The sequence below is a fragment of the Podarcis filfolensis genome (genome assembly GCF_964270895.1).
Source record: "Podarcis filfolensis genome assembly, chromosome: 6".
In the NCBI taxonomy this organism is placed as follows: domain Eukaryota; kingdom Metazoa; phylum Chordata; class Lepidosauria; order Squamata; family Lacertidae; genus Podarcis; species Podarcis filfolensis.
This window is the reverse complement of record NC_139609.1, coordinates 29,640,648-29,667,032: the sequence shown is the minus strand read 5'-3', so window position 1 is coordinate 29,667,032 and position 26,385 is coordinate 29,640,648. Positions and strand designations below refer to the sequence as shown.

The 26,385-nt window shown below is 43.4% G+C and overlaps 1 protein-coding gene across 7 annotated transcripts in view; it reads right to left on the bottom strand.

Moving 5' to 3' along the window:
* The window catches only part of LOC310765583 (uncharacterized protein), a 267,886-nt gene that overhangs the window by 42,371 nt on the left and 199,130 nt on the right, over window positions 1–26,385 (bottom strand). For 4 of the 7 annotated variants that reach the window (XR_014549642.1, XM_083620781.1, XM_083620780.1 and 1 more), the window contains one exon: window positions 24,995–25,200. Coding sequence is in view for 5 of the 7 variants with exons in the window: in XM_083620781.1 (XP_083476907.1) it covers window positions 24,995–25,200 (206 nt within the window). In the remaining 2 variants the exon portion in view is untranslated. Of the gene's footprint in view, window positions 1–5,620; window positions 6,896–17,572; window positions 17,611–24,994; window positions 25,201–26,385 lie in introns of those variants that run through there. The other 3 variants (XR_014549641.1, XM_083620782.1, XM_083620784.1) reach the window with 3 other exon arrangements.

Here is a 26,385-nt window from a genome sequence, read left to right as displayed (position 1 = left end):
ACTGAAATAGGCAGGCCTGTATCATAGCCATTCTGGGGCTGGGGCAACCCAGTCAGATGAGCGGGGTATAAGTAATAAATCACCACCATCATCATGAGGGCTTTTTTCAGCTGGAACTTGCTGGAACTCAGTTCCAGCAATTCTCAGGTGGCCTCCATTGCCATTGTTCATGGTGTTTCTATTGTTCATGGTGAGTTCTGTCACCTCTTTTTCTAGGAAAAAATAGCACTGATGATGATGATGATTTGATGCAGCCCCAATGGAATGGAATTCCGTAGCTGTGGAGCCACCACAGAGAAAGACTTCTCTCTGAGGGCAACCCACCTTACTGACCTGGGGGATGCACACACCAGAAGAACTTCTTAAAGTACGGGCAGGATGGCATGGGTGAAGACAATCCAATCAATTGCTTGAGATGGAACTGTTTAAGACTTTAAAGGTCATGACTAGCACTTTAAAATGGGCCTGGAAACGTGCTGATAGAGTAGAGGTGTTAAAAATATTGACCATTTCACCCCCCCAGTAAGACTCTGGTAGCTGCGTTCAGGAGAAGGAGCATCTATGAATTTAAAGACAGCCTTGGAATTGTCTCATCTAGATCTGACCAGGACACACATCACTGTGGCAAGGCCCGCCTTCCCTATATAGAGTGCAGCCAAAGCTTATAAAAAGCTGTGAATGCCTATCCCAGTAGCATCACATCAGAGGCGAACACTGAGCCTTTAGAATATTTACTTCCTAGGTTCCTTCAGCCTTAATGAGGGAAAATCCGTTGTTTGCTTCACGCAGGACAAAGCAGCTTTATTTCAGATGACTGACCTTTCTCATTGCTGCTCACCATCTTCCTGTATTAATCATTTACACAGCATTTAGAGAGCATCGTTCAAGTGTCCGAATGCCTTCGGATGCCACCCTGGTTCAGAGGCAGATCTACGATGAAACTATCAAAGCTTAAGTTCCAGGGCCCCTAATCCCAGAGGGTCCCCAGAAGAAAGTTGAGTCTACATTGCTTTTAAAAAAGGGTATAGTAGATGTGATGTGGGTTGCATGACTCAAATTGATTAATTTTTTATTGTATGTATTTCAATAATCCCAAAGTCTGAGAATCATTAGCACAGATGTTGTAAAGGTATCTGTCGTGGAATAATCACGTTGAAGAAGATAACAGGTTACCCAGATCTCATTGCTGGTTGTGAAGGGCCCCCCATGACTGTTCAAGCTTCAGGGGGGCCCTTGAAGCTTCAGGGCCCCCCAAAATGTAGGTCCGCCACTGCCCTAGTTAGCCTTGCAATGGTAGTCCAATACCTAAATGTTGCACATGTGGGGAGAGCAGGCGAAAAAACTGTGGCTTGTCTATGTCCACCCACCAAGCTGGGTTGAAATGTGAATTGGGGGACCCGAGGCTCACCCTCATAACTGGCAGGGAGTGGGGTGGGGGTTGGTTTTGCCACCTGTGGTAAATTGTTTCACCTTGCCTCATAGAGTGCTGGCCTCAGAGTAAATTGAAATTGAAATACTTTATTGTCACTTGTACAACTTGTATACAGTGAGATTACACGAGCACCCCCCCCACAGCTCTCTTAGTCTTAATTCCCCTCGTTTACTGACGCACACCCACCAAACCCGAAAGTCAGTTGCCCTGTTGTTATCTTTTCATTCAGCAGCCTAACAGCCCATGGATAGAAGCTGTTCTGTACCCTGTTGGTGCGACTAATCATGCTTCTATATCTTCTGCCTGAGGGCAGGAGATCGAGAAAGTGCCGGCCAGGTGTGAATCATCCCTGAGAATATTCATCACTCTCCTGAGGCAACGATCTTCCGCTATTTCATCCAGTGGATTCACAGGACAGCCCATAATATCTTGTACTGTATTCAACACCCTCTGTAGGCACTTCCTATCAGATGATGTCAAACCAGTGTACCACACCGTGATGCAATATGAAAGGACACTTTATATTGTTGACCGGTAGAAGAAGATCATCAGATGTTGATTGACATCATTCTTCCACAATACTCTGAGGAGATGAAGACTCTGTTGGGCTTTCTTAACCATCTGGGTTGTATTTATTTTCCAAGTAAGGTATTCACTGAGATAAACTCCTAGGATTTTAAAGGAAGAGACTGTCTTCTTCACACAGCCCTCTGCGATGTACAGTGGGGCTGGTTCTCCTCTCTTCCCCTGAAAGTCCAATACCATCTCCTTTGTCTTACTGATATTAAGGTGCAAGTTGTTCCCTAGGTACCATGTAGATATTTTTTGGACCTCCCCTCTATACGCTGATTCATCTCCACCTGTTATTAAACCCATTTTGGTGGTGTCATCTGCAAACTTAATAATTGCAGTAGACGGGTCAGATGATACACAATCGTATGCATACAATGAATACAGGTAGGGACTTAGCACACATCCCTGTGGTGTGCCAGTGTTGATTTTTAAGGAATTAGATGTTACATGTCCAGTCCTCACTGTTTGCGTCCGATCTATCAGAAAGTCTTTAATCCAGTCGAAAATGGTAGGAGAAAGGTTCATGTCAGTCAGCTTTTTAATGAGGATGTCCGGAAGGATGGTATTAAAAGCCGAGCTATAATCAATAAACAACATCCTGACATAGTTCTCCGGTTTCTCTAGATGACTTGCTGCAAGATGAAAGGCGGTAGCTATTGCATCATCTGTGGACCTATTTCTTCTATAGGCAAACTGATGATTATCAAAGTCCGGTGGAAAGCAGATTCTAAGGTGTTGAAGGACCAGTCTTTCAAAACATTTCATCACTACAGATGTTAATGCAATACGTCATGCAGTGTGATATATCCCTTCAGTGTCAATATCTCAGAACAAAAATGGGTATGTACATCCATGACACAATGATACATTTCACGTTCAAATCCCAAGCTCCCCCCATTTTCAGAGGGCTAGAGCGATTAAGGTTTCTCAAACATGGTATCCTTATGGCTTTAGGCATACCAACACATGCACACATCTAGTGGGCTCTTAATATTGTCTCTTATGGAGTCATGAAAGGTGTATCTTCACAAGAAGATTCCTCCCCAGCCCAGTCAAACAATCCAGCAGGTTTTGGATCAGGCATTAAAAATCCAATGCGAAACACAGCCCTTTTCCGGTTAACTGGTTTGCTACTGTATCTAGCACAGAGGATAAAGAGAACTGTGTCTTATGGGAATTGGCTTCCCTAAGGATAAGTCAACCATTCTGCCCCCTCCAAAATATCCTCCCCCCTCCACAGTGGCACAGCTTTCTCAGTTAGGCTCCTTCATCATATCCTAGGCACCAGAGGCCCATCTGTGCAAATGTCAGTGTGGTTGCTCAATTGCAGGCAGCCAGCTTATCTGGAGTAAACAGTCACGCTGAAGATTTTAATCTTGATCACCAGGTTCAAATGATTATTGCAAGACTTCTGCAATTCAGAGAGTGGCGTTGGCAGTGGACAGCAGAACAAAAGAATATGTTATCACAAACTGACCGAAGCATATCGTAAAGTGCAGGGATTGGTAACTAGAGTGGAGCCTCTATAATCTGACCTTGACGTCACGGTACACCGTCCTATGCAGATATAAGCCAGTACGATTCAATTTAACTAGTGCTCATTTTACCCCAAAATTCATTGGCTAGCTCACACATGCATATTCCTTGTTGTGATGACAGCAACACAAAACAACAGCTTTTGTTTGTCAAATGGCCATGACAAACCAACTGCAAACCAACTGCTGCCAATATTAACAACAACAACAACAACAATTTTATTATATATACCTCACCTATCTGGCTGGGTTTTCCCAGCCTTTGCACTCCTGAAAGGTAATTTGATCCAGTGGACAACTTTGTCAATTGTAATTTCCTCCCACCCATTCACTATCCACACTGCACTGGAGGGCCCCTCCACTTTGTGGAACAAATTCTTATGGGGTTCTAGGGTCTGTAGGGGGACAAAAAAACCCTGGTCCCTCTCCTTTTCCATGCTTCTGCTGGATTAAAATTCTTTCTGGGGCCAGAAGTACCCCAACTAGATTCCAATCATAACACATAACCGTGGACTAAAATGCAGTTTTTTCCAGTGGAATCCCTTCACACATTCACATCAAGCGGGAAACACATTTATGGGTGAAACAGGCCTAGGTATCTAAACAATGTGTAGCTGTCTTTCAATAGGGACAAATGTAAAGTTCTACACAGGAATAGCTAGCTGCACAAATATAAGACAGGAGATGCCTGGATTGCCAGTAGTACATGTGAAAAGGGTGTAGGGTATGTAGTAACCACAAAATTAATATGAGTCAATGGTGTGATGCAACAATAAAAAAGTAAAGTGTCCAGATCAAGGGAAGTACAATGGTACCTCAGGTTACAAACACCTTGAGTTACAAACACTTCGGGTTACAGGCTCTGCTAACCTGGAAGTAGTACCTCGAGTTAAAACTTTACTTCAGGATGAGAACAGAACTCGCATGTCAGTGGTGCGGCAGCAGCGGGAGGCCCCATTAGCTAAAGTGGTACCTCAGGTTAAGAACGGTTTCAGGTTAAGAACGGACCTCCGGAATGAATTAAGTTCATAATCAGAGGTACCACTGTAATAGTACTGCTCTATTCTGCCTTGGTCAGATCACACCTGGAGTACTGTGTCCAGTTCTGGGCACCACAATTTAAGAAGGATGTTGACAAGCTGGAATGTGTGCAGAGGAGGGCAACAAGATGATCAAGGGTCTGGAAACCAAGCCTTACGAGGAACGGTTGAGGGAGTTGGGTATGTTTAGCCTGGAAAAGAGGAGACTGCCAGGAGATACGATCGCCATCTTCAAATATCTAAAGGGCTGTCACTTGAAAAGGGGAGCAAACTTCGGAGGATAAGACCTGGATCAATGGCTTCATGTTACAAGAAGGGAGATTCCGACTAAACATCAGGAAGAATGCTCATACAGTAGGGCTGGAATGAACTCCCTTGGAAGGTAGTGGGCTCTCTTTCAAAGGAAGCTTTAAAGCAGAGCTTGGATGGCCCTCTGTCATGGATGCTTTAATTGAGATTCCTGCATTGCAGGGGGTTGGACTAGATGACCCCTAGGGTACCTTCCATCTCTGCATCTCTATGATTCAGGTGCGTGAGATTGTATTGAATGATCACTTTTAAAGCAAATAATCAGGCTATCAAAATCACTGAAGAAGAAGAAGAAAGAAGAAAAGATAGCCGACATTTCTGCTCATTAACCAGTTGATGAGTTGGACTCGTTTGGCATTCATTCATTCATTGTCAGCACATTGTCCCCCACGTCTTGTCACCACAATCAACTTCACACCCATATCACCTTGAGCTCTGTTGATTCCTTGTGTCACTTGGAAGCAAGAGGGGCCTGCTACGTCAGTGGCCCATGTCACTTCATGTGTGTCACTTATAGGTGCTGCCAGAGTTCAAGCCACTTTGGTACTGCAAGGTTAGTATTTCATGTACCATAATAATCAGATGTCAAGACAAGTAAGATCCTCACATCCTCATCTGGAGATAAACACAGCTTCCATTTGTTAGGACAGGGTCTAATTTTTAAAGAAACATTTAGAGGCAATTCCTCCTAATATGTTTATGAAGATAAAACAAAATGGCAGCGGCAATGGAGAGAAATAAGGCACTTTTGTGGTGGCCAAATGAAATCTTTCCCCATGGCGGCTGTCAATCATGTTGAGAGCCATTGCAGGAGCTCACAATATGGGACTGGCTATTTTTGCTATTGCATTCTAGAGTTTTCTTCTTGCCATTGTAGTCACATGGAGAAGACTGGACTTTTCCCATTGACTTCTTCCATATTGCTTCAGTGTTGAAGGCTATTTTGAATGCTATACATAGTGTTATGGTCTTGTGTTCTCAAAAAGTTAGTTATGGACATGTTGGCCTACCTATGGGGGAAGTTGTCCATGGCTTTTGGATAAATGGCAACCACTCAGCAGTAGTTTTCCTCTGTACTAGAAGGGCAAAAGTATATTTCTTAATAATTAAAATCCTCACTGGTTGGGCCTTTATTTTGCAATAGACCATTAAACTGTTGCTTTGAATCTCTTTTCAACTTCATTTGTTGTCCTGAACTTATCTGGAGAACAATCTGTCCAATTTCAGGCCTTGGCATTCTATTATTGTGGTACTAATGATTACTGATGATCTTTTCCAGTACATGGTAGGGGCATTACCAGCAATTACAATGTCCCTGCAGATCACAGAACATGTTGTGCTCCCAAGGTCTCTGAGATATGAAGACCTCCTGGAGCTGTTAACTGTTGAAGACTATGACCCATGAAGCCAAATGGTTGGCTCTTCATTGAACTTTTCTATTGCTTTTTCTTTCCACCTGGCAGAAATGAGATAGGGGTGGAAGACATGGATGAAATTCTACCCAAATAACATGAAGGTAAGATGAGCAAGAAGATTTGTGAAGAAACTCACAAACCCTGTGATGGCTAAGACAGGAATCCTAGGCAGCAAGTGGTTCTGACAAGTATCTCATAACTTTGTACATCTTTCAGTTATTTGTGCTGTGGAGAAAACTTTCCCTTTAGCATGGGCACCACCACAAAGGTAACAGCAACCTTGCAAGTACAAGTATGTGCAATGGAGACCCACACTGTGATAGGATTAAGAACAATCTGAGGCAACCCTGGAATCATATTGCCCCATTTTAATGGCTTTCTGCCTGTTGCAGAGATAGGCCATCTTTATGCAGCTTTCATAGCCTCCATTCACCACAATGAAAGTGTTCTTTCTCATTCTGATGTAGGATTCTGCTATTTATTAAATCCATCTTCTAACGTGTGCAAATAAAAGAGTCTCTATTTCACCCCCAGAGGAGAATAAGAGGCAGCCAGCAGAGGCAAGAGGCACGGCCGGGTTTCATGCAGGAACTAAGAATATGAAAAAAGAGGAAACAAATACATTAGGAAAATTGCTGCCAGAGTTGGTTATTCAGGTTAGATTGTCCAGGGAGAAAGCTAATGTGTTCCCTAGCCATTACGGAGGGATTTTCGTGACAGTAGTGCCATTCATGAAACACTTTTGTGGTGCAAATAGCAAAGATCTTATGGCGTTCTCATTTAATTTAATGGGAATGCTGTGGGGCCCTCATATTTCATGCCTTGAGATCACAGAGCTGTGCTGTATACATCTTATTAGTTAGCATATACAAATGCTGTTTGTATAAACTAACACCCACACTTAATTACAGACTCTGTTAGTTGAACTTTTGTGTTATTCCACCCCCTACACCCGCCTGTCCACAGTATTTTATTTTCCCCTGGGAAAAATAGCAGCCCAAAGATCTGATGCTTCTGCATTAACTAAAGTTCAAACCTCATTTATTTATTCATTGTTTCCTTGCATTTCCTAAGCGTTTGAGGTGGCTCCTATAATGATGCTCTGAACCACTGAATGTACATATCTCAAGAAGAAGGTCTCCTTGATTTGGCATGCTCAAAAAGCAACATTTGACCAGATGTTTAAGGTGGGATGGAGAGTGCCATATGCTATTATTAAAGGTCTAAGGAGCTGTTTTGACTGCAAAGCCCTCTCTTCAGTAGTAGTTCTACAAAAAGGCAGCCAATTGTTAATTTATTGTTGTTGCTTTTTTGCTCCCAGGGAGGCGAAAGATGGTTTTTTTCTGCTTCAGATACTGAAGTAACTTGACTGGGTATGTGTGCAATACATTTTGACTTAGGGTAGGCATGGGGAACCTTTGGCCATCCAGATATTGCTGAACTGCAACTCCCATCATCCCTGAGAATTGGCGGTGCTTGCTGAATCTGATGGGAATTGTAGCTCACAACATGCGGAGGGCCAAAAGTTTCTCACACTGACTTTGGGGGGAGAGCTGTAGCTCTATTTCCTATGACTTGACAGGAGGGGGAGGTATCATTTGCTGCTCTGCCTCAGGCAGCAAAACGTCTTGGGCCGAGCCTTGAAAGGGGTAAGATTAGCATCAAGGTTCAAAATATCTATACCTTGATCTTGGGATACAATGTTATTTTTCTAGGAAAAGAGATGCCGGAACTCACAGTGAACACCTTCCTTGTTCTTTGACCATAATGGCAATGGCGTCCACCTGAGAGGTGCTGGATCTGAATTCTGGTGAGTTCCGGATGAAAAAAGCCCTGCTTTTTAAAGACCTAGTTGCCCAAAATCAAACAATATTGAGAGCATTTGTTGCGGTTACTTTTTCATACATCATAATAACTGTTCCATGTTTCAGTCCATATTCTTCAAGACCCCCTATATGTCTCTCTGGTTATTCCCCCCCCCTTGCCCTTGATCTCTACACACGGAATTTTCTGGATGTCTTTGAGCTATGAATTTCCTTAGTCTGCTTTCAGCAGTTCAGAAATTTAGTTACAGGACGCAACCCAAACGCTCTTCCAAATGTCGTTTCTAAATGGTCTCTGTGAATAACTGCAAGATTAAACTTTTATGTGACAATATGAGAGACTCCTACATGGAGTTGTATAAGCTGCAGGGAAATCATAGGAAGACTAAATCCGCTAATGACCCAGATATTATACTTTAATTTATTGATAACTAAATAATCAGAGGCTCTTTACAGGCTTCTCAAAACCTAACAATTGTGTATTGTGCATTTGACTTCTGCACGCATACCGACACAAACAAATAAAAGCAATCATAACAGCTGAAATGTAGTTAGGAGCACAATTGAGAACATCTGTATTGTAAGCAGAAATAAATTAGAAATACTGGAGTGTTTTGTAGCTGTGAAACTGAAGAATAAAAAAATAACCCACAGCACCTGGATTAAGCAGTTATAAATAATGGATAAAGGGGGGGAAAATCACATTACCCCCTGTAAATTCCCTCCCCCCGCAATGAAATATATTTTATGAATGTAGAATTACAGTAATAAATGCGGCATTTGTTTCCAACCGCCCCCCCCACCATAGAAGTTCATGACTACAATATAGTTTGAAAGTAATGACCAATAGGTATAATATTTGCTGGAGAATGGTTCTACCATAAAAGAAATCTTTGTTTCAACCTTAACTTTAAAAAAAAAGAAAGCACATGTTGAAACACCTCATTTTGCCTCAGTGCTTTTGTGAAGGCTACAATGCAAACACCACACACGTCCAGTTGCTAAGGGGGTGGTTTGGATGCCAAGTGTGGCAGAAAGGGACTACTGCACTATCCTACAAAACAGTAGACTGAGATTGGGACTGGGGCCCTACTGTTAGGGAAAGGGAGGCAGCTACCTCAGGCAGCTGATTTGAAAGTTAGGTTCTTTGCATGTATGTGTGGAATAACACATGAAACCCAATCCTAAGCACTGTTATTCAGAATTTAGGCTCAGTTTGTCTTTATCATGCAGTGTGGTAGCTCTTCACCCTTCCCTGTTCCATCACTAAAGTACATCAATGAAGCTCTGTTACTGTGGTTAAAATGGCGGATAGTGGGGGTTGAGGAGGTGAGTCTGTGAGGGCCTGTGAGGAAGAACGGGGCAGGGCAACCCTGTGGCAAGCTGGGCTTAGGTGGGCATGGCTCAAGAAGCAGCACAGGCGAGTAAGTACCAGGGACTGGTCAGAGGAGGAATGGTGGAGACTGCCTCCCCATCCTGACCCTTCCAGGGAGGAGGAAGAGGAAGACAATAGAGATTTACAACAGTGGTTTGAGGGAGGTCACAGCTCAGAGGCAGATGAGGAGGGAAATTGGGAAATAACGGGAGAGGAGGAGGTAGAACTGGAGCAGCCGTTGGCTGCCATAGTTTCTTTAGAAAGCATTCCAGACCCACTGTATCCCAGAACCTGGCAAGCCTTAAAAGTAGGAGAGCAAAGAGCTCAAAGACAGAGGGCACATAGCAGCACCCGTAGAAGTGAGGAATGAGGAAGTGGGAGAGATGGGGTGTGTGTGTGGAGACTCACTCAGGACAACGCCATTATCCAAGAAGCTGGGGTCTATAGCCTCTCTCTGTTAATATTGAAATAAAAAAGAACGGTAAGAAACTGTCCCTTGTCTTTATACTTCCTGAGCAACCAACCGGGAGCCTCTGACAGCATCCTGACAGAAAGTGAGAGGAGGAGGCCGAGGGCTCTGGTGAGAATGGGTCAGGTTGGAGAGCTGGATGCTGCTGTTCAACAGTAGCCAGCACCACATCCCCAGGCACAGCAGCTCTTCCCTTCCTTCCCTTCTTCCTTCCCTTCTCTCAGACTAACAGATAGAGAGGGGCAGCATGAAAGTCACCAAAGGCACACCAGCCTTTCTCTTCTCTCTCCCATTCCGTGTCTGCGTCACCGTCAGGGTAGGATGCCATACACTCCAACATTTCTCCAATGAAAATAGGGATGTCTAATAATAATAATAATAATAATAATAATAATAATAATAATACAATCATATCTCGGGTTGAATATGCTTCATGTTGAGCGCATTCGAGTTGCGCTCCGTGGCAACCCAGAAGTAATGGAGTGTGTTACTTTCGGGTTTCACTGCTTGCGCATGCACAGATGCTCAAAATGACGTCACGCGCATGTGCAGAAGCGGCGAAAAGCGCCGCACGCAGACGTGCCATCGCTAGTTACATTTGCTTCTGGATGCGAACGGGGCTCTGGAGCGGATCCCGTTCGTATCCAGAGGTACCACTGTAGTAGTAGTAATAATAATAATAACAATAATATTTTACTATTAATACCCCACCCATCTGACTTGGTTGCCCCAACTACTCTGGGCCACTTCCAACATATATAAAGACATAATAAAACATTACATATTAAATAAACTGCCCTATACAGATGGTTCAGGGGTCAGATAATTCCATACCCTCCAACATTTCTCCGATGAAAATAGGGACATCCTAAGGAAAAATGGGACATTCCTGGATCAAATCAGAAACCAGGATGGCTTCTGCAAATCTGGGACTGTCCCTGGAAAATAGGGGCACTTGGAGGGTCTGGGATGCTGTTTGTTGGCTTCCATACCTACTGCCTGAGCGTGCGCCCCTGTTTGCCCCCACAATCTGGGCCTGAGCGCAGCTCCTTCAACAAATGTGTTCCTGTGCTGTTGGTTTGTTGAGATTCACAGAAGCATCCTTTGACTTCACCTGACTCAGAATTCGCCAACATATATGGAACCACTACTGTGTTGAGAAAGAACAAATAAAGCAGTGCTTGTGGGAAGTTAAGGGGGAAGCGAGGCCTTAGTATCCAGCAGCCGCCCAGCAGCTTCTAAATGAAAAAGGACAAGAACTTCCCTTCAGCTGGTAGATATAAAATGTCAGAAACACAAAAGAAATATTATGAAGTCAGGTATAAGTCTGGAGTGTTTTCCCCTCATGATTAATGATTGGTCTGGAACGGGATAGGAAAAGGTAAAACAAAGTTCCTCTTGAAGTAGTTTAAAAATGCCACAGCTGAAGTGGTGGCGGTGGGTGGAAATATTGTAACATCAATTTGAAAATAATAAAAAAATCCCCTTCCACTAAGATGTAAAGGTCAGGAAAGATTTGGGTGTTTTTAAATGCTGCCGTGGAGAAATTTTTATAAAGGTTAAGATGTCATGTAGTTTCAGAGTTATAGGCATTGGAGGGGGGCTCTTGAGTGCCAGCTGTGCCTCAGGCCACGGCGTGACTATGAGACACAATGACAGTGGACAGCAGGAGGCTGGCAGATCACGGGCGATCGCTGGGGAAAATTGTACCTTGCTTAGCGAATAATGCAAAGCTGTATGAATATTTCAGAAGCAAAAAACAATGCAATTGGGTGGGTGGGTGGGGGGAACCCTCAGCTTAAAAATGTCCCTTCAATAACATTGCAAGGGTCTAATTTAATGCCCCCAAAGCAAGGAAATTTCCAGAGTTCACGCTGCCTCTCTGTCCGTTACTCAATTTCCCTCTCATTTGCAGTACAAGTACATATGGTTTGCAGGGGCCTCGAGAGCTAAATTCAACCTGCTTGAGACATTGGAGTTCAACCAGGTAGGAAACTCGATCCTGCTGCTTATGCGTCCCTTTAAGCACAAAGCGCATAAAACTCCACGTACGTTGCTGGAAAGGTGCGAAAACAGACAGGTGGCGCCATGGCGAGGGTGCTTATTTCCTCCATAATTTCTTTGGACGGAGTTTTTTGTCGCAATCCATCTACTGAACTAGATGGTTCAATCACTATTCAGACTTGGTTAATAAGGCTGCTTCCCGGGTCAAAGTTCTCGTCCATCAAGCTCAGTACTGTGGTACCTCAGGTTACATACACTTCAGGTTACACACGCTTCAGGTTACAGACTCCGCTAACCCAGAAATAGTGCTTCAGGTTAAGAACTTTGCTTCAGGATAAGAACAGAAATCAGGCTCCGGCGGCACGGCAGCAGGAGGAGGCCCCATTAGCTAAAGTGGTGCTTCAGGTTAAGAACAGTTTCAGGTTAAGAACGGACCTCCGGAATGAATTAAGTACTTAACCCGAGGTACCACTGTAATGTTTTTCACATCACCGGCTGCCGCCACCCATTTTTATGTGCGGAGGCCAGGACAGAACCTGGGACCTACTGTGCTATGGATTCGGTCTCATGGTAAGGTGCAATAAAATGTGTGTGCCACCTGGTTGGCCACTGGGAAAACAGGATAGATAGACCTTTAGTCTGATCCACCAGGGCTCATCGTACGTTCTTATCTAGTATCACTAGCAGCTTCGCTCTCTGGCATGTTAGGATGTCATTATGAGTTAGTGAAGTGAAGAAGGAGCTGGGAAATTCACAAGATGGTGGAATCTACTTGTCTTGGTTAGTCTGTGAGAGGAAGATCAGAAGGTGTTGAGCTCCTCATTTTGCCAGGAAGAAGAGTTTGGATTTGATATCCTGCTTTATAACTACCCAAATGAGTCTCAAAGCGGCTAACATTCTCCTTTCCCTTCCTCCCTGTGGCGTTTGCCTCCTGGGGGGGGGGTCATAAGGAAAGGGTTAAAATGAGTGTGATGTGATTGGCCAGTGGAAACTGATAGGAGGAGTTAGAGTGAGAGTGGGTGTTGTGTGAAAGTCAGTTGAGAGTTGGGAGTTGAAGAAGGAGGAGGGAGGAATAGCCTGTGGGTTGGTCGAGTTGTGTTGTGAGAGGAATTGTTAGGTGGAGTCAGATAGATAAGTTAGTTGGGATAATCAGTTTGAAGTTGTTAGGAATGAATAGGACAGTTAAGGAACTAAGATTAAGAAACTGCCAAGAAAAATTAACTGTAACCATAAGCTTGTTCATGCCTATAAAAATAAACTTGATTATTTGTTAATGTTAACAACTGACAGGACTCCGTGTGTACCCGTGAGAAACGGGTTGGTGGCTGTGAAGAAAGCAATTACAGTGGTGGCACAGGGTCAATAGACCGTCAAACGTCTGGGGGCCCTGTGTGATCGCCACACTCCCCCACAGCAAACCCTCTGTGAGGTGAGTGGGGCTGAGAGACTTCAAAGAAGAGTGACTAGCCCAAGGTCACCCAGCAGCTGCATGTGGAGGAGCGGAGACACGAACCCGGTTCACCAGATTACGAGACTACCGCTCTTAACCACTACACCACACTGGCCATGCAATCTCCATAAGGTCTAGTTTTGGCCTTACCAACAGTAAGGAAAGTTGTATTGCTCTCATGCAGGATATTTTAACCCCATATTTCTAACCAGGCTCCAGCAAAAACACACACATGTGCGTATAACCTGACAGTTTGAGCGACACTGTTTAATGATATTGAATCACACTCAGTAGAGGGGCAGTTATTTTAAGCTGAAACTGGCTGGAATTCTCCATAACAGCTGCAGAATATATTTTAATTAAATAATGCCAGTTGCACTTTAACTAAGCCAGCACATCTTCCTTCTGTTCTGATATTGCTTTTTTAAAAAATGTAGATAAGCATCTTAGCCTGAAAACCTATACATGTTTACACAGAACCAAGTTACACTTTGTTTAATGGAACTTACTTCCAGGTAGATATGCATAGGACTGCCACCTTAAGCTATGAACTTAAATCCTGTATTAAAAATAAAACCAAAGCCTTTTATTAGACATACTTTTATTTCAGTGTTGCTCTTCCATTCATGACAATCTGTCCAAAGTAACCATAAAGTAAGTAGTTTACGAGAAGGTAGCTGTATCTTTTGGGAAAATGTGCCCTGAAGAAGCTGGAGAGTGAATAGGAGATGGTTGCAAATTTAGTTAAGTTCACGTTTTTAAACGAACTGCCCTGATTCACAGTTTCGGGAGTGATATGAGGACCAGATTGAGGTAATTAATATACTTCTCCATCAGAAATATAGTACAATATGGGACTTGGCTCTTTTTAATATGTGTTTAATGTATAATACACTTAATTATTGCATTTAATTAGTTGGACTTTTTTTGCACAAGCAACTCAGACATAAGTGGGCACTTGATGCAAGAGGCCATCTGATGCAAGCAAGGCTCAATTGGGCCAGAACTGCCAAAATCAGTGCATAAATCTATTAAAGACTGATTCCTCTTTCATCACTAGTTAAGATTATCTGCAAAAAGATTGTTTTATTTCTCTGAAATAAGTCAGTATCTCTGAATACGTAACACTATTATTATATGAGGCAGGATTATGAGAGCATTGAATATCTGAGAGGATAAGGGATATCTGGTTAGACTATTTTGTTTGTTTTTATTCACAATGACTTCATTCCAATGTTTAATTGACAGCCGGGAAAGAAGGATGCCTTTGTTGAAGATTCAATACCTCCCATCCTTTAATTAAGTTGCAAGAATTAACAATACAACTTTGCTGAGCAGTAGTTCAGCAACTTTTAACTAATGAGTTTCAACCAATGGATTTTTTTTGCCCACTTGGAACCCACCTGTTACTCCCAACCTGTTAAGCACACATTTGAACACTCTTTAGTTCTTTCTGTTGCCCTGTTTTCAGCACCCACTGTGAGCCACCCCCCAAGGTCCCCCTGCTTCAATGGAGAGCCTTGACTTAAGGATGCTTGAAGGATTTGATCTGTGTGAATTGCAACCCGAATGGATCTGATATTGAACCTCCTGGACTAAGGTGCAGATCAGAACACGGTTATCCTTTGGGTGCCACACCACTCCCAAACCTACACTAGTGTTTTTTGCTAAAAAAAGAAAGTAACAAAATGCATTACAGAAGGCATATTTTATCTTTAAAAAATGCATATGCTGAGAATTTAACTTGTGATAAAAAATGTAATAAGATATACAGTCATACCTTGGATCCCGAACGCCTTGCGAGTCAAACGTTTTGGCTCCCGAACGCCGCAAACCTGGAAGTGAGTGTTCCGGTTTGCGAATGCTCTTTGGAACCTGAACGTCTGACATGGCTTCTGTGGCTTCCGATTGGCTGCAGGAGCTTTCTGCAGCCAATCGGAAGCCCACTTTGGTTTCTGAATGTTTGGGAAGTCAAACGGACTTCTGGAACTGATTCTGTTCAACTTCCGGGGTACCACTGTAGATACATTTTTGGGTGAGGAGTAAAAAACAAAAACAAAAAAACACTCACAGATTAAAGGGGAATTGGAACAAAGCAAAGACATGCACACATTGCTTTGCTCCCGCAATTGAGGGGGTTTGTGTGCACGGCCACTGCAGAATTTTGAGGAGGCCCGGCCCTTTCATTGAACTTTTTTGGGGGAGGCCCATCCCCAGACCTCTTAGTTGGCATGCCTGGACATACATAAAACTGATGTGACTGGAAATAGATGGATCCAACTGTCCCTAGCCTTGACCAACCATTTGAGAATTACTGAACTACAGAAATGTCTCAAGTGAAGATAGAATAGAAGATGGTTTCACTTATTTGCTACTGAAGTCAAGGGAATCAGATTTTGGGACTGAAACAAAAGGCTGACCAAAAGACAGTATAAAAAAACATTGTCACGACCCTTCATCTGTTTCAGATATGCCTAGTTAACTGCATATGATTTCAGTTGTATCAAAACACTATGAACATGCGTACAGTAAATCCTACGGATATGAACTTAACGTATTTTTCGCTCTATAAGACGCACCAGACCACAAGACGCACCTAGCTTTTGGAGGAGGAAAACAAGAAAAAAAATATTCTGAATCTCAGAAGCCAGAACAGCAAGAGGGATTGCTGCGCAGTGAAAGCAGCAATCCCTCTTACTGTTCTGGCTTCTGGGATAGCTGAGCAGCCTGCATTCCCCCCATAAGATGCACACACATTTCCCCTGACTTTTTGGGAGGGAAAAAGTGAGTCTTATAGAGCAAAAAATACGGTAATTCATCCTGGGGGTCCGTCACACCCTGAAAATTACATAAATACACACAGCACAATTGAGCGCTTCTGTACGTGCGCAAGGCACACAGAGCACTTCCGGGTTTGCCGCAGCCATAACCCGAAGATTACATATCCAGAGGGATACGTAAACAGGTACAACTGTGATATCATATACTTTTATTAGCTGGTGATCATTCAACTTAATCCATCAAGTAAAAATATTCTTAGGTGGTAATTTTCTGTTTTGAAGTGATAAGATGCATGAGCTATTTTATATAACACATTACAACTGTGCTGGCCTCCCCAAACAAAACAGTTTTGAAAGTCTTTCCATATGGGATAAAGAATTTTAATACACATAACATTTCCTGCATATTTGACAAAAAGAAAAAGAAAAAACTCTTAATAATTTTCCCAGCCAGCATGCAATTTTTACAGTCTGTCTCCATGATATCATATTTGCAGTGTGAGGTATGGTACAGTCTGTCATCAGAGTTGCTTTCAGTACTTCCTTGATGCCAGACTAATCAAGATAAATACATCATGTAGCAATAGAGGTGTAATTGCTTCAAAAGCCGCGTTTGTTTTAAATGCTTCATGCTTCTTGTTAACACCAGCTCAGCTAATGTCCAGAGCTTTTATTTTACAGTTTACTTTTAAGTCTCCCCACGTGTTCCTTCGTTTTTGGTGACTGACAAGGATGTATTGAAGGCTTGATTTGTTGCCTATATACATAGAGAATGCAAAATAAAGCTTTTCTCTGCATCTCCCAGTTCTGATGCAAAAACAAAGCAAGATCAAATTTCCTGAAGTAGTGGAAGCCCAATGAAAACTAGATATTGACTCAGAAAGGATCTCCCAGCACCTTTTGATAAGTTACTGTAAAAAAAGCAAAAAAAGGTAAATGGCCCCTGGATGGTTAAGTCCAATCAAAGGTGAATATGGGATTGTGGTGCTCATCTCGCTTTCAGGCCGGGCGAGCTGGCGTTTGTCCAAAGACAGCTTTCCGGGTCATGTGGCCAGCATGACTAAACCACTTCTGGCACAATGGAACACCGTGATGGAAACCAGAGTGCACGGAAACACCGTTTACCTTCCCGCCACAGCGGTACCTATTTATCTACTTGCACTGGCATGCTTTCAAACTGCATGGTTGGCAGGAGCTGGGACAGAGCAATGCAACTCACCCTGTCGTGTGGATTCAAACCACTGACCTTCTGATCAGCAAGCCCAAGAGGCTCAGTGGTTTAAACCACAGCGTCACCCGCTCCACGTACGTTACTGTACATCTGTGCTAGATATGCCAAACTCTGCAGAGACACTTCAAATACAAGCCTTCACTCGTTCAGTTTCTTGTGTGCCGATTTGTTGCCCTGCAAAATATTTCTGTTGAGATTACCAATAATGGTTATAGTAAAGGTAAAGGTAAAAGAAAGGTAAAGGGACCCCTGACCATTAGGTCCAGTTGTGGCTGACTCTGTTGTTGTGGCGCTCATCTCGCTTTATTGGCCAAGGGAGCCGATGTACAGCTTCCGGATCATGTGGCCAGCATGACTAAGCGGCTTTTGGCAAACCAGAGAAGTGCACGGAAACGCCGTTTACCTTCCCGCCAGAGCGGTACCTATTTATCTACTTGCACTTTGACGTGCTTTCGAACTGCTAGGTTGGCAGGAGCAGGGACCGAGCAACGGGAGCTCACCCCGTCACAGGGATTCGAACCGCCAACCTTCTGATCAGCAAGCCCTAGGCTCTGTGGTTTAACCCACAGCGCCACCAGTGTCCCCCAATAGTTGTAGTTGTGGTTAATTAAAAGAAAATACCAGTTCACTATCACCAGCAGCTTGTTTAATATGGGGCAAAACCCGTGAGGCTATCTTTGGCCACAGTTTGGTAGATAGGAGTTTAAAAAACATAGCAATGTGTTAAATCATGGGTAGGCAAACTAAGGCCCGCGGGCCGGATCCAGCCCAATTGCCTTCTAAATCCGGCCCCTGGATGGCCCGGGAATCAGTGTGTTTTTACATGAGTAGAATGTGTCCTTTTATTTAAAATGCATCTTTATTTAAAATGCATAATCACTACAGTGGTACCTCGGGTTACAGACGCTTCAGGTTACAAATGCTTCAGGTTACAGACTCTGCTAACCCAGAAATAGTACCTTGGGTTAAGAACTTTGCTTCAGGATGAGAACAGAAATCGTGCGGTGGTGGCACAGTGGCAGTGGGAGGCTCCATTGGCTAAAGTGGTATCTCAGGTTAAGAACAATTTCAAGTTAAGAACGGACCTCCGGAACAAATTAAGTTCTTAACCCGAGGTACCACTGTAATTGTATCATTAACAGAATGTGTATTTAGTCTCCAAGCACCTTTGGCTGGACAAAACTCCAGTCCAGATCCAAACACAGAATGCTTCTCATTGGTCTATTGAGCCACGTTCCTTAGATATTTGAGATATTGAGAAATTAGCCCCAAACCAATACAGGTAAGAAGCTCACAGATAAATGTTTTGAAGGATTCAAGGCTTCTCCTGTGCGTTTGCCCGAGTCATCGTCTGCAGGAACTCCCAGCTCTTAGTAAATAAGATTCATGCTCTTATTTTTTACACAGCAAGATGTAACAGTGACAGAACCAATAAACTGCAGAATCAGGCGAAGAGGCACTTGTTGGTTGTTTAGACATATGACCTGACAAAAAATAAGGCACAAACAAACACAATTCGCAGCAGAAAACCCCAAGGAGGACAAAAAAGAATCGTGCCCAAATAAAAATGTGACACACTTCTATTGGATATATATTCAGCTTCTGTTGTTTTGGTTGGAAAACAGCTGCAGGTGTCCTCCAATTATCTCACCATTTTCGCAAATATCAACTGTCATATTTAATTTGTTCCGTTCATTGTGCAGCTTCCTCACGGTGCACAATTCTTTCACTATGCATTTACAGCCAGAGTTCCTACCACTCAACCTAACTTTCAGGCTAGTCAATTAATGCATTATTTACAAGTTCAACGCTATTAAAAACAGATTCTTAATTTACTAATGATTTAGGAGCCCCCAGGCAATTTTCCAATTGGTATTTTATAGAGAAGTGGGGGGAAAGACATCCGCCCCAAACAACTGGAAAAGGGGAAAGAAATATGCCAGTGATACTTTGGCCTAATTGTTTCATGACGGTTTCTTCTGTGATTTTCTGCTGCCTATAATTATCCCCCCTTCCTTCCTTACATTTTGTAGTTCATAGTTAATGCAGATGCTCGTCAAGCACTGAAAAATGGAAACTCCTAATTGAATATACATATTTTTAAAGCAAAGTCAGACACTCTAGAATGACTCAGTGTAACACTAAACCATGGTATGGTGTTAGGAAGATGAGCCACTTCAGGTTCACACATTCCTCCCTCCTCTGTTGGAAGAATTTGGAAGCTGCCACAGATGTTAGATTAACCACAAATTATTGTTATGCCTAAATCCTAAAACTGTGGTAAATCTTAACTATGGTTGTGTGTTTAGACCTTTTAACCTCCCCCTTAAATAAATTCAGACAAGACTCAAATTTTGGTTTGGTTTTTGGCAGAATTTAAGCCACAACTTAGGTCAGCCTAGGGTGAACACCTGGAACAGCGGAAAGCCGGGGTCAGACTAGTCCATCACCCAGATGTCCCCCTGGACTCAGGCACGGGCACAACCTCTCTCAGGGTTGACCAAACACTTGAGTCCCTGGATATCTTTAACGGAATACCCTTCACATAGGGATGGCGAGAGCATTCTGCCATCCCTATCACCTGAACCAGAGCCTAGCCGCAACCTTACAAGTTGTGACGATTTGCTACGTGGCAGGCAAAACCCAAATGGCAACAGCCAATCAGTCAAGTGGGGAAAATTCCTGCCGTGCTCCTGTCCCAACAACAGATGACACACAACGGCATAGCAAGGTCAAGTGCAAGCCCTAAATATAGGGAGAGGTGGGCGGGTGTTCTGATGCACTGGCCCAAAGAGGAAACTCAGGGTCACGTGCATGGGCATATATAGGTCCCTTGATCCGTTTGGCTAGTGTCCCATTGGCCTGATTAAACCCAGCATCAAGGGACCTTCCAATAGGGTGTTGTGGCTATCCAATTGTACCCACCCACACCACAGGGTTTGGTTTCCAGGTCGCACCGCAACACGTGCCCTCTTTGAGGGAGGATACGATTTAGTGTAAAGAAGCCAGCTTCGTGAACAATTGTTTAAAACTGGTTTGTCTTTGCTAATGATAGTAAAGTCTGGGTAACCAGAGTTTACCTAGATTTGGATGTCATTTAGTCTAAGATGAAAGTAAAAGCTTCCAAACTTATGGCAGCACTGAAGGAGGAGTGGGGAGGGGCTCACTGGGGGTTCATCCTCATACACTGGTACCTTGGTTCTTGAACTTAATCCATTGCAGGAGTCTGCTTGACTCCCGAAACCATTCAAAAACCAAGGTGTGGCTTCCAATTGGCTGAAGAAGCTTCCTGCACTCAATCTGAGGCCGTGTCTGACGTTTGGCTTTCAAAAAACGTTTGCAAACTGGAACACTTACTTCCAGGTTTGTGGCGTTCGGGAGCCGATTTGTTCGACAACTAAGCTATTCGAGAAACAAGGTACCACTGTAACGCTAAACACGATTTAGCATTATATGTGTGAACACAGCCAATATGCAGTAATACAAAACAGTCCGATTTACATTGTTGTTATTCAGATGTACAGTGGTACCTTGGGTTAAGTACTTAATTCGTTCCGGAGGTCCGTTCTTAACCTGAAACTGTACTTAACCTGAAGCACCACTTTAGCTAATGGGGCCTCCCGCTGCTGTTGTGCCGCCAGAGCATGATTTCTGTTCTCACTCTGAAGCAAAGTTCTTCACCTGAAGCAATATTTCTGGGTTAGCGGAGTCTGTAACCTGAAGCGTATGTAACCTGAAGCGTATGTAACCTGAGGTACCACTGTACAGAATTATTTAGGGCTTGACAACGTTTGGGGTGTCCTGGTTTTTACTTTTTAAAAGATGGCAACCCTGGAATTATTTAACCATTTTACAGTACAGAGCCAGCAGTGCAACAGATTAAAAGGTTAGAAGTTAAGGAAAATTAAATATCATTAGCATTTTTGTGCTTTTGTGTAGAGCAGAAACAGCATTTCAAATACATATCTAAATTTCTGAAGGTTCGTTCCCAGAGTTCCCCGCTTCTTATTCTGTGCTTCACTTCTCCCTGTTCTTCATTTGCTCAGACACTTCATTAAAGCCTGACCCTAGTTACTTCTCCAGATCCCGAGCTCCCAAATTACAGCCACCTACAACAGAGAGTGGCCGGCATTAAAATGCTGACATTAAGTGTCTGAAGATAATTCATGTTAGTGACACTTATTTACAGGGCATACCTGCAATTTCACAGTAACGCAAATTAGTTTCAAACAGTAAATGTCAACATTTTAATGGTGACCATCACAGATTCGAGATAATCGTGTCAGTGTGGGGCATGTTGATTTGAGATAAAGTGAAACTAACATGGATACATTTCACTCCTGAGGCGTAAGGAAAAGTTGCAAGGAGAATACTTTAAAGAAACCGAGGGACGGTGCCCATGAGCTTTAACTCCTGATGCCTTGTAGTAGCTTTGACTATAAGTTATGCCTGTGTTATATAGATGGAAATCAGAAGGATACAAGAGGGAAACTTGCCATAGCTGTACCACAGATAAACAACACCTCTAGCTCTCGCTTAATGTAAGTTGTGTCCAGTTCCATGAACTGCCATGCACCAAGGTGGGAAACACTTCTCTACTCTGTAATAAATTACACTTGTTTCATGTATGATGGTTTTATTAAATGGTGTCTGTGTCTCTGTAATTTGAATGTGCTGCATCCAGTGTACAGAGCTGGCTCAAGACATTTTGCTGCCTGAGGCAAAGGACAAGAAGATATCCTTCCCCAAGACACATACGAAAAGCCAACAGGACTGGTGGTTTGCTCTTACTCCAGTACTGGTGAAAGGACAATATCCTCTACTGTGCTTGAGGGCAGCAGGCTAGCATAGGGGGCACATGGCCACTCCCTGCACCTCAATATCTGCTGCCTGAAGCAGCTGCATCACTCTGCCTCATCGCAGGGCCGGCCCTGCCTCTGTGCATGTGTCTGTTTTCATTCATACATACACCAGAGCATTGGCTGGTACATGCACATTTGACAAGGTATGTGCAATTGATGGGAATTTGTTGCTGAATAAAGTCACACATCTGGCGGCTGACAGAATCAGGTATATTCCATTGCATGAAAATGCCATTTCAGAATGACCTGGGCTGTTTTTCCCATGATCTGTTTTGATAGCCAAAACTAATAATACACTAAATCATCTGTTAGACTTTCATAGTGACCTAAAGTAAAAAACAAACAAACAAGCAAGTTCTGGATTTCACAGAGCCAACAAAACTAGGACAAAACGTAACACACAGAAATACAAATGTGTTTGTAATTGGACTAGGCAGAACCATAAGGTTAGTTTTTTATAAGGAAAAGCTGTAAGACAAAGGGAAATCTTGAACAAGGGAAATCTAGTTTAATAAGAATCATTTTCACTGCTGCTAATTAAACTGGGTTTTGTATTTCCTGTGTGTGAAAACGAACAAAAAGGCTGTATTTGGTTTAACAAATTTCCTCCCATTCTCCACATCCTATTTAAACATCCATACACAAGATTTTACAGACTAAAAGGCATTCTTGGTGTCACTATTGAAATAGCCCCTAGAGAGAAGCAGCCTTATCACTGAAATGCTGAAGTCCTGTTTAATTTTGGTGCTTTGGCAATATCAGTTTTTCCGTCTCTGAGGATTTCAGTCCCATTGGAAGCATATTGCCCCTCTAATGGAAGATAAAGGGTTCAATTTTCATACTCAGCTGCTTTGACTTGGCGAAACCACCCGGTGATTACGTCTTCTGAATGCACTCCCCACGTGATGACAGCCGATATCTACCAAATCAGGGAGCCTATTAATTCTCTAGGCTTTCCACCTGGCACAGTAAATGTCAGCCATCTCCAAAAGGATATGCATTCATAAGGCATACTCACCACATGAAAATGACACGAAAAAATGGCTTGTTAATGATGTCGTCACATCTAAAGTGGGAATCAGGCCCAAATGGAGGGATAAAACTCTTCGGTTAATATTCAACTAAATCATACTCGGCGCAGGCCATTAAAATCCACGGATGCAATAAACTTAACAAGTCCATTAATTTCAACGGGTGTATTCCAGGTATGACTTAGCTGGATATCATCCACAAATAGGAAGGCTAACAATATTAATGATTAGGCAGGGGCAAGACATTTTGCTGCCTGAGAGAGGGCAGCAAATAGTATTCCTCCCATCTCGCTAAGTCAAGGTGCACATGAAAGTAATCTTGGCACCATAGGTAAAGGTAAAGGGACCCCTGACCATTAGGTCCAGTCGTGGCCGACCCTGGGGTTGCGGCGGTCATCTCGCTTTACTGGCTGAGGGAGCTTCCGGGTCATGTGGCCAGCATGACTAAGCTGCTTCTGGTGAACTAGAGCAGCGCACGGAAACACCGTTTACCTTCCCGCCGGAGTGGGACCTATTTATCTACTTGCACTTTGATGTGCTTTTGAACTGCTAGGTTGGCAGGAGCAGGGACCGAGCAACGGGAGCTCACCCTGTTGCGGGGATTCGAACCGCCGGCCTTCTGATTGGCAAGTCCTAGGCTCTGTGGTTTTACCCACAAAGAAGAACCTCACAAGTGTTTCTTCCTTGTCCCTAGTAGTAAATACTGTTGCTTAAATGAATGAATGAATGAATGAATGTAAATGGCATTTCCATGAGCTCTGGCAATCGTCACAGTGTCCCGTTGCACCAGAAGCGGTTTAGTCATGCTGACCACATGACCCGGAAAGCTGTCTGTGAACAAACGCCACCTCCCTCGGCCTGAAAAACGAGATGAGCGCTGCAACCCATAGTCACCTTTGACCAGACTTAACCGTCCAGGGGTCCTTTACCTTCTACCTTTACCATAATAATAAATAAATAACAGTTTTTGCTATTTTTTCATGACATCCTGCATTTGCTGTCAGAAGCAGCTGCCATACTCTGCCTAATGGAAGAACCGGCCCTGTAATTAGGCTTACAAGCAGCAGGACTCACTGTGCTTTAGAAATATAGGCCCCTGTTCTGTTCAAGCTGAAGAGCATATAACGGAAAAGTTTAGACACTGCAAACTAATTTCGTGTCAATTCAACTTTGCAATTTCCGCTCTTGTCATATCTGTGTTTTGCATGCCATGGAATGGTGCTTCACTGTGCAACTGAATTAGTTTCACAGTGACTCAAAGGCATTAAAGGATGACTTTGAAATTCTAAGTCCTGACTGGGAGGGATTTTTAATTCCTTCCTTATAATGAAACCATTAACAACAATAACCAAAACTCCTTAACAGTTACACAACCCTGAAATATTATTCTCTCGACTTTGCTGGGTGGACCCAATTTGAGATCTCGGGTGGGGAGTTGAGTGCTTGGTTTGCATAACAAGCAAACAAACATGAGACAAGCACAGGCGTGCAACCTTAATGGTGCTTTGAAACATGAGGGTGAAGAGACCTCTGATTTAATCTAATGGCTGCATCTCTGCAGGGACGTTCTAAATGCCACCAAGTCTGAAAAAGCACAAGAGCCAGCTCTGCTAGTTTGCATGAGGGAAGCGGCGGGAGGAAATTCAGACTCTTGTTTTCACTCACTTGGTCAGAAGTATCTCTGTGAGCGCTCCAAAGCAGACAGATGCGATGTGGAAAACAAGACTGGGAGGAGGATCCTTAAAGGCAATCATCATTTGATAGACCAGAAGTGGAATACTGATCATCGCAGCCAGGATTGTGCAGAAGACAAGCCACTTGTGCCATCGCAACAGCATGACTCTCCAAGGCGATTTTTTCTCGAGCTGGTACTGCAGAGTGGGAGGTGGGCAGGGGAAACACATGGGAAAAGACAAGAGGGGGGAGAAAGTGAGTAAAGGCAGTGGAATGATGAACATTAACTGCTAATAGTTTAGAACAGGGGGAAAAAACCTAAGGAATGATTCACGTTGGACCATAAATATACGAAGAGCTGCTGAAAACTTGTTTGGTTTTCACAAAGGGGCTTAAACCAATATCCCCTTATTTGTTAGTCTCGAGTGAGGCGTTTATGGCAGGAGGACGCATTAAACCTTAACCTATGCCAGCACGCGAGATATTTGGGAGTTTTTAAGGATTAAGACAAGAGGCAATGCATACCATTTATGCAGAATGGCCTTGAACTACCTGCAACAGATTGAGATACAGTTATTGCATATTAGCGCTCTGAATCTTCATTCTGTCAGGAGCTAACGGGGAAGGCGCGTCATCCGAGATAAAGACTTAGAGGGCCCAATTCAGAGGCTGCTCTCAGACCTTCATAAAGCTGTCTTTGCCTTGAATAATTTCCATTTTATATCTGTATAAAATGGCTCGAATCTACACCCAGATTTCTGCTGAAATAAATTGGCATTATTTCACCACTGTAAATTCACAGAATGTTGCAAGACATACTACTACGAGGAGGCAATCATCATTCTTCAGGGCGCAGGAAGTGCTAAACTGGCCCAACAGTCTGGAAGGGAACCGGGAAGCAGCTCATAGGCAGCTGCCCTAGAGTAGGAGCAAAACAGGAACTCACAATGGGCTCTACTCTTTTGCTGTCAGCAGTGCTGAACAATTGATAACCAAAAGGCATAAGCCCCATATGGAAAACAATTGCCTCCTAAATGGCAAGCTGGCTGCTAAATAGCTGCTTATATTGGGATGGGAACCTTCTTTTTTGAGCACTTCTTTCCTCTTGGGATAGGTGGAGCTGGGCTGGATCTAGTCACATCAAAGAAGCATTTCAGTTAAGCGTATTGTAAACTCATACAGGGAAAACCGGTTGGGAAAGATGAGGCTCCACAGCGCCATCTGGTGTCACAGTGTTATACCGCATACACAGCACATGCAAAACGCTTTTTCTTTACCAATCTAGATGAGTCCCTGGAGTCAGTGGTGGATATTGCCAATGTACGGAGGGGCATCTCTCTGTTTTTGTCCCTGTTCCTCCTCCTCGCCAACCTGCATGGGAT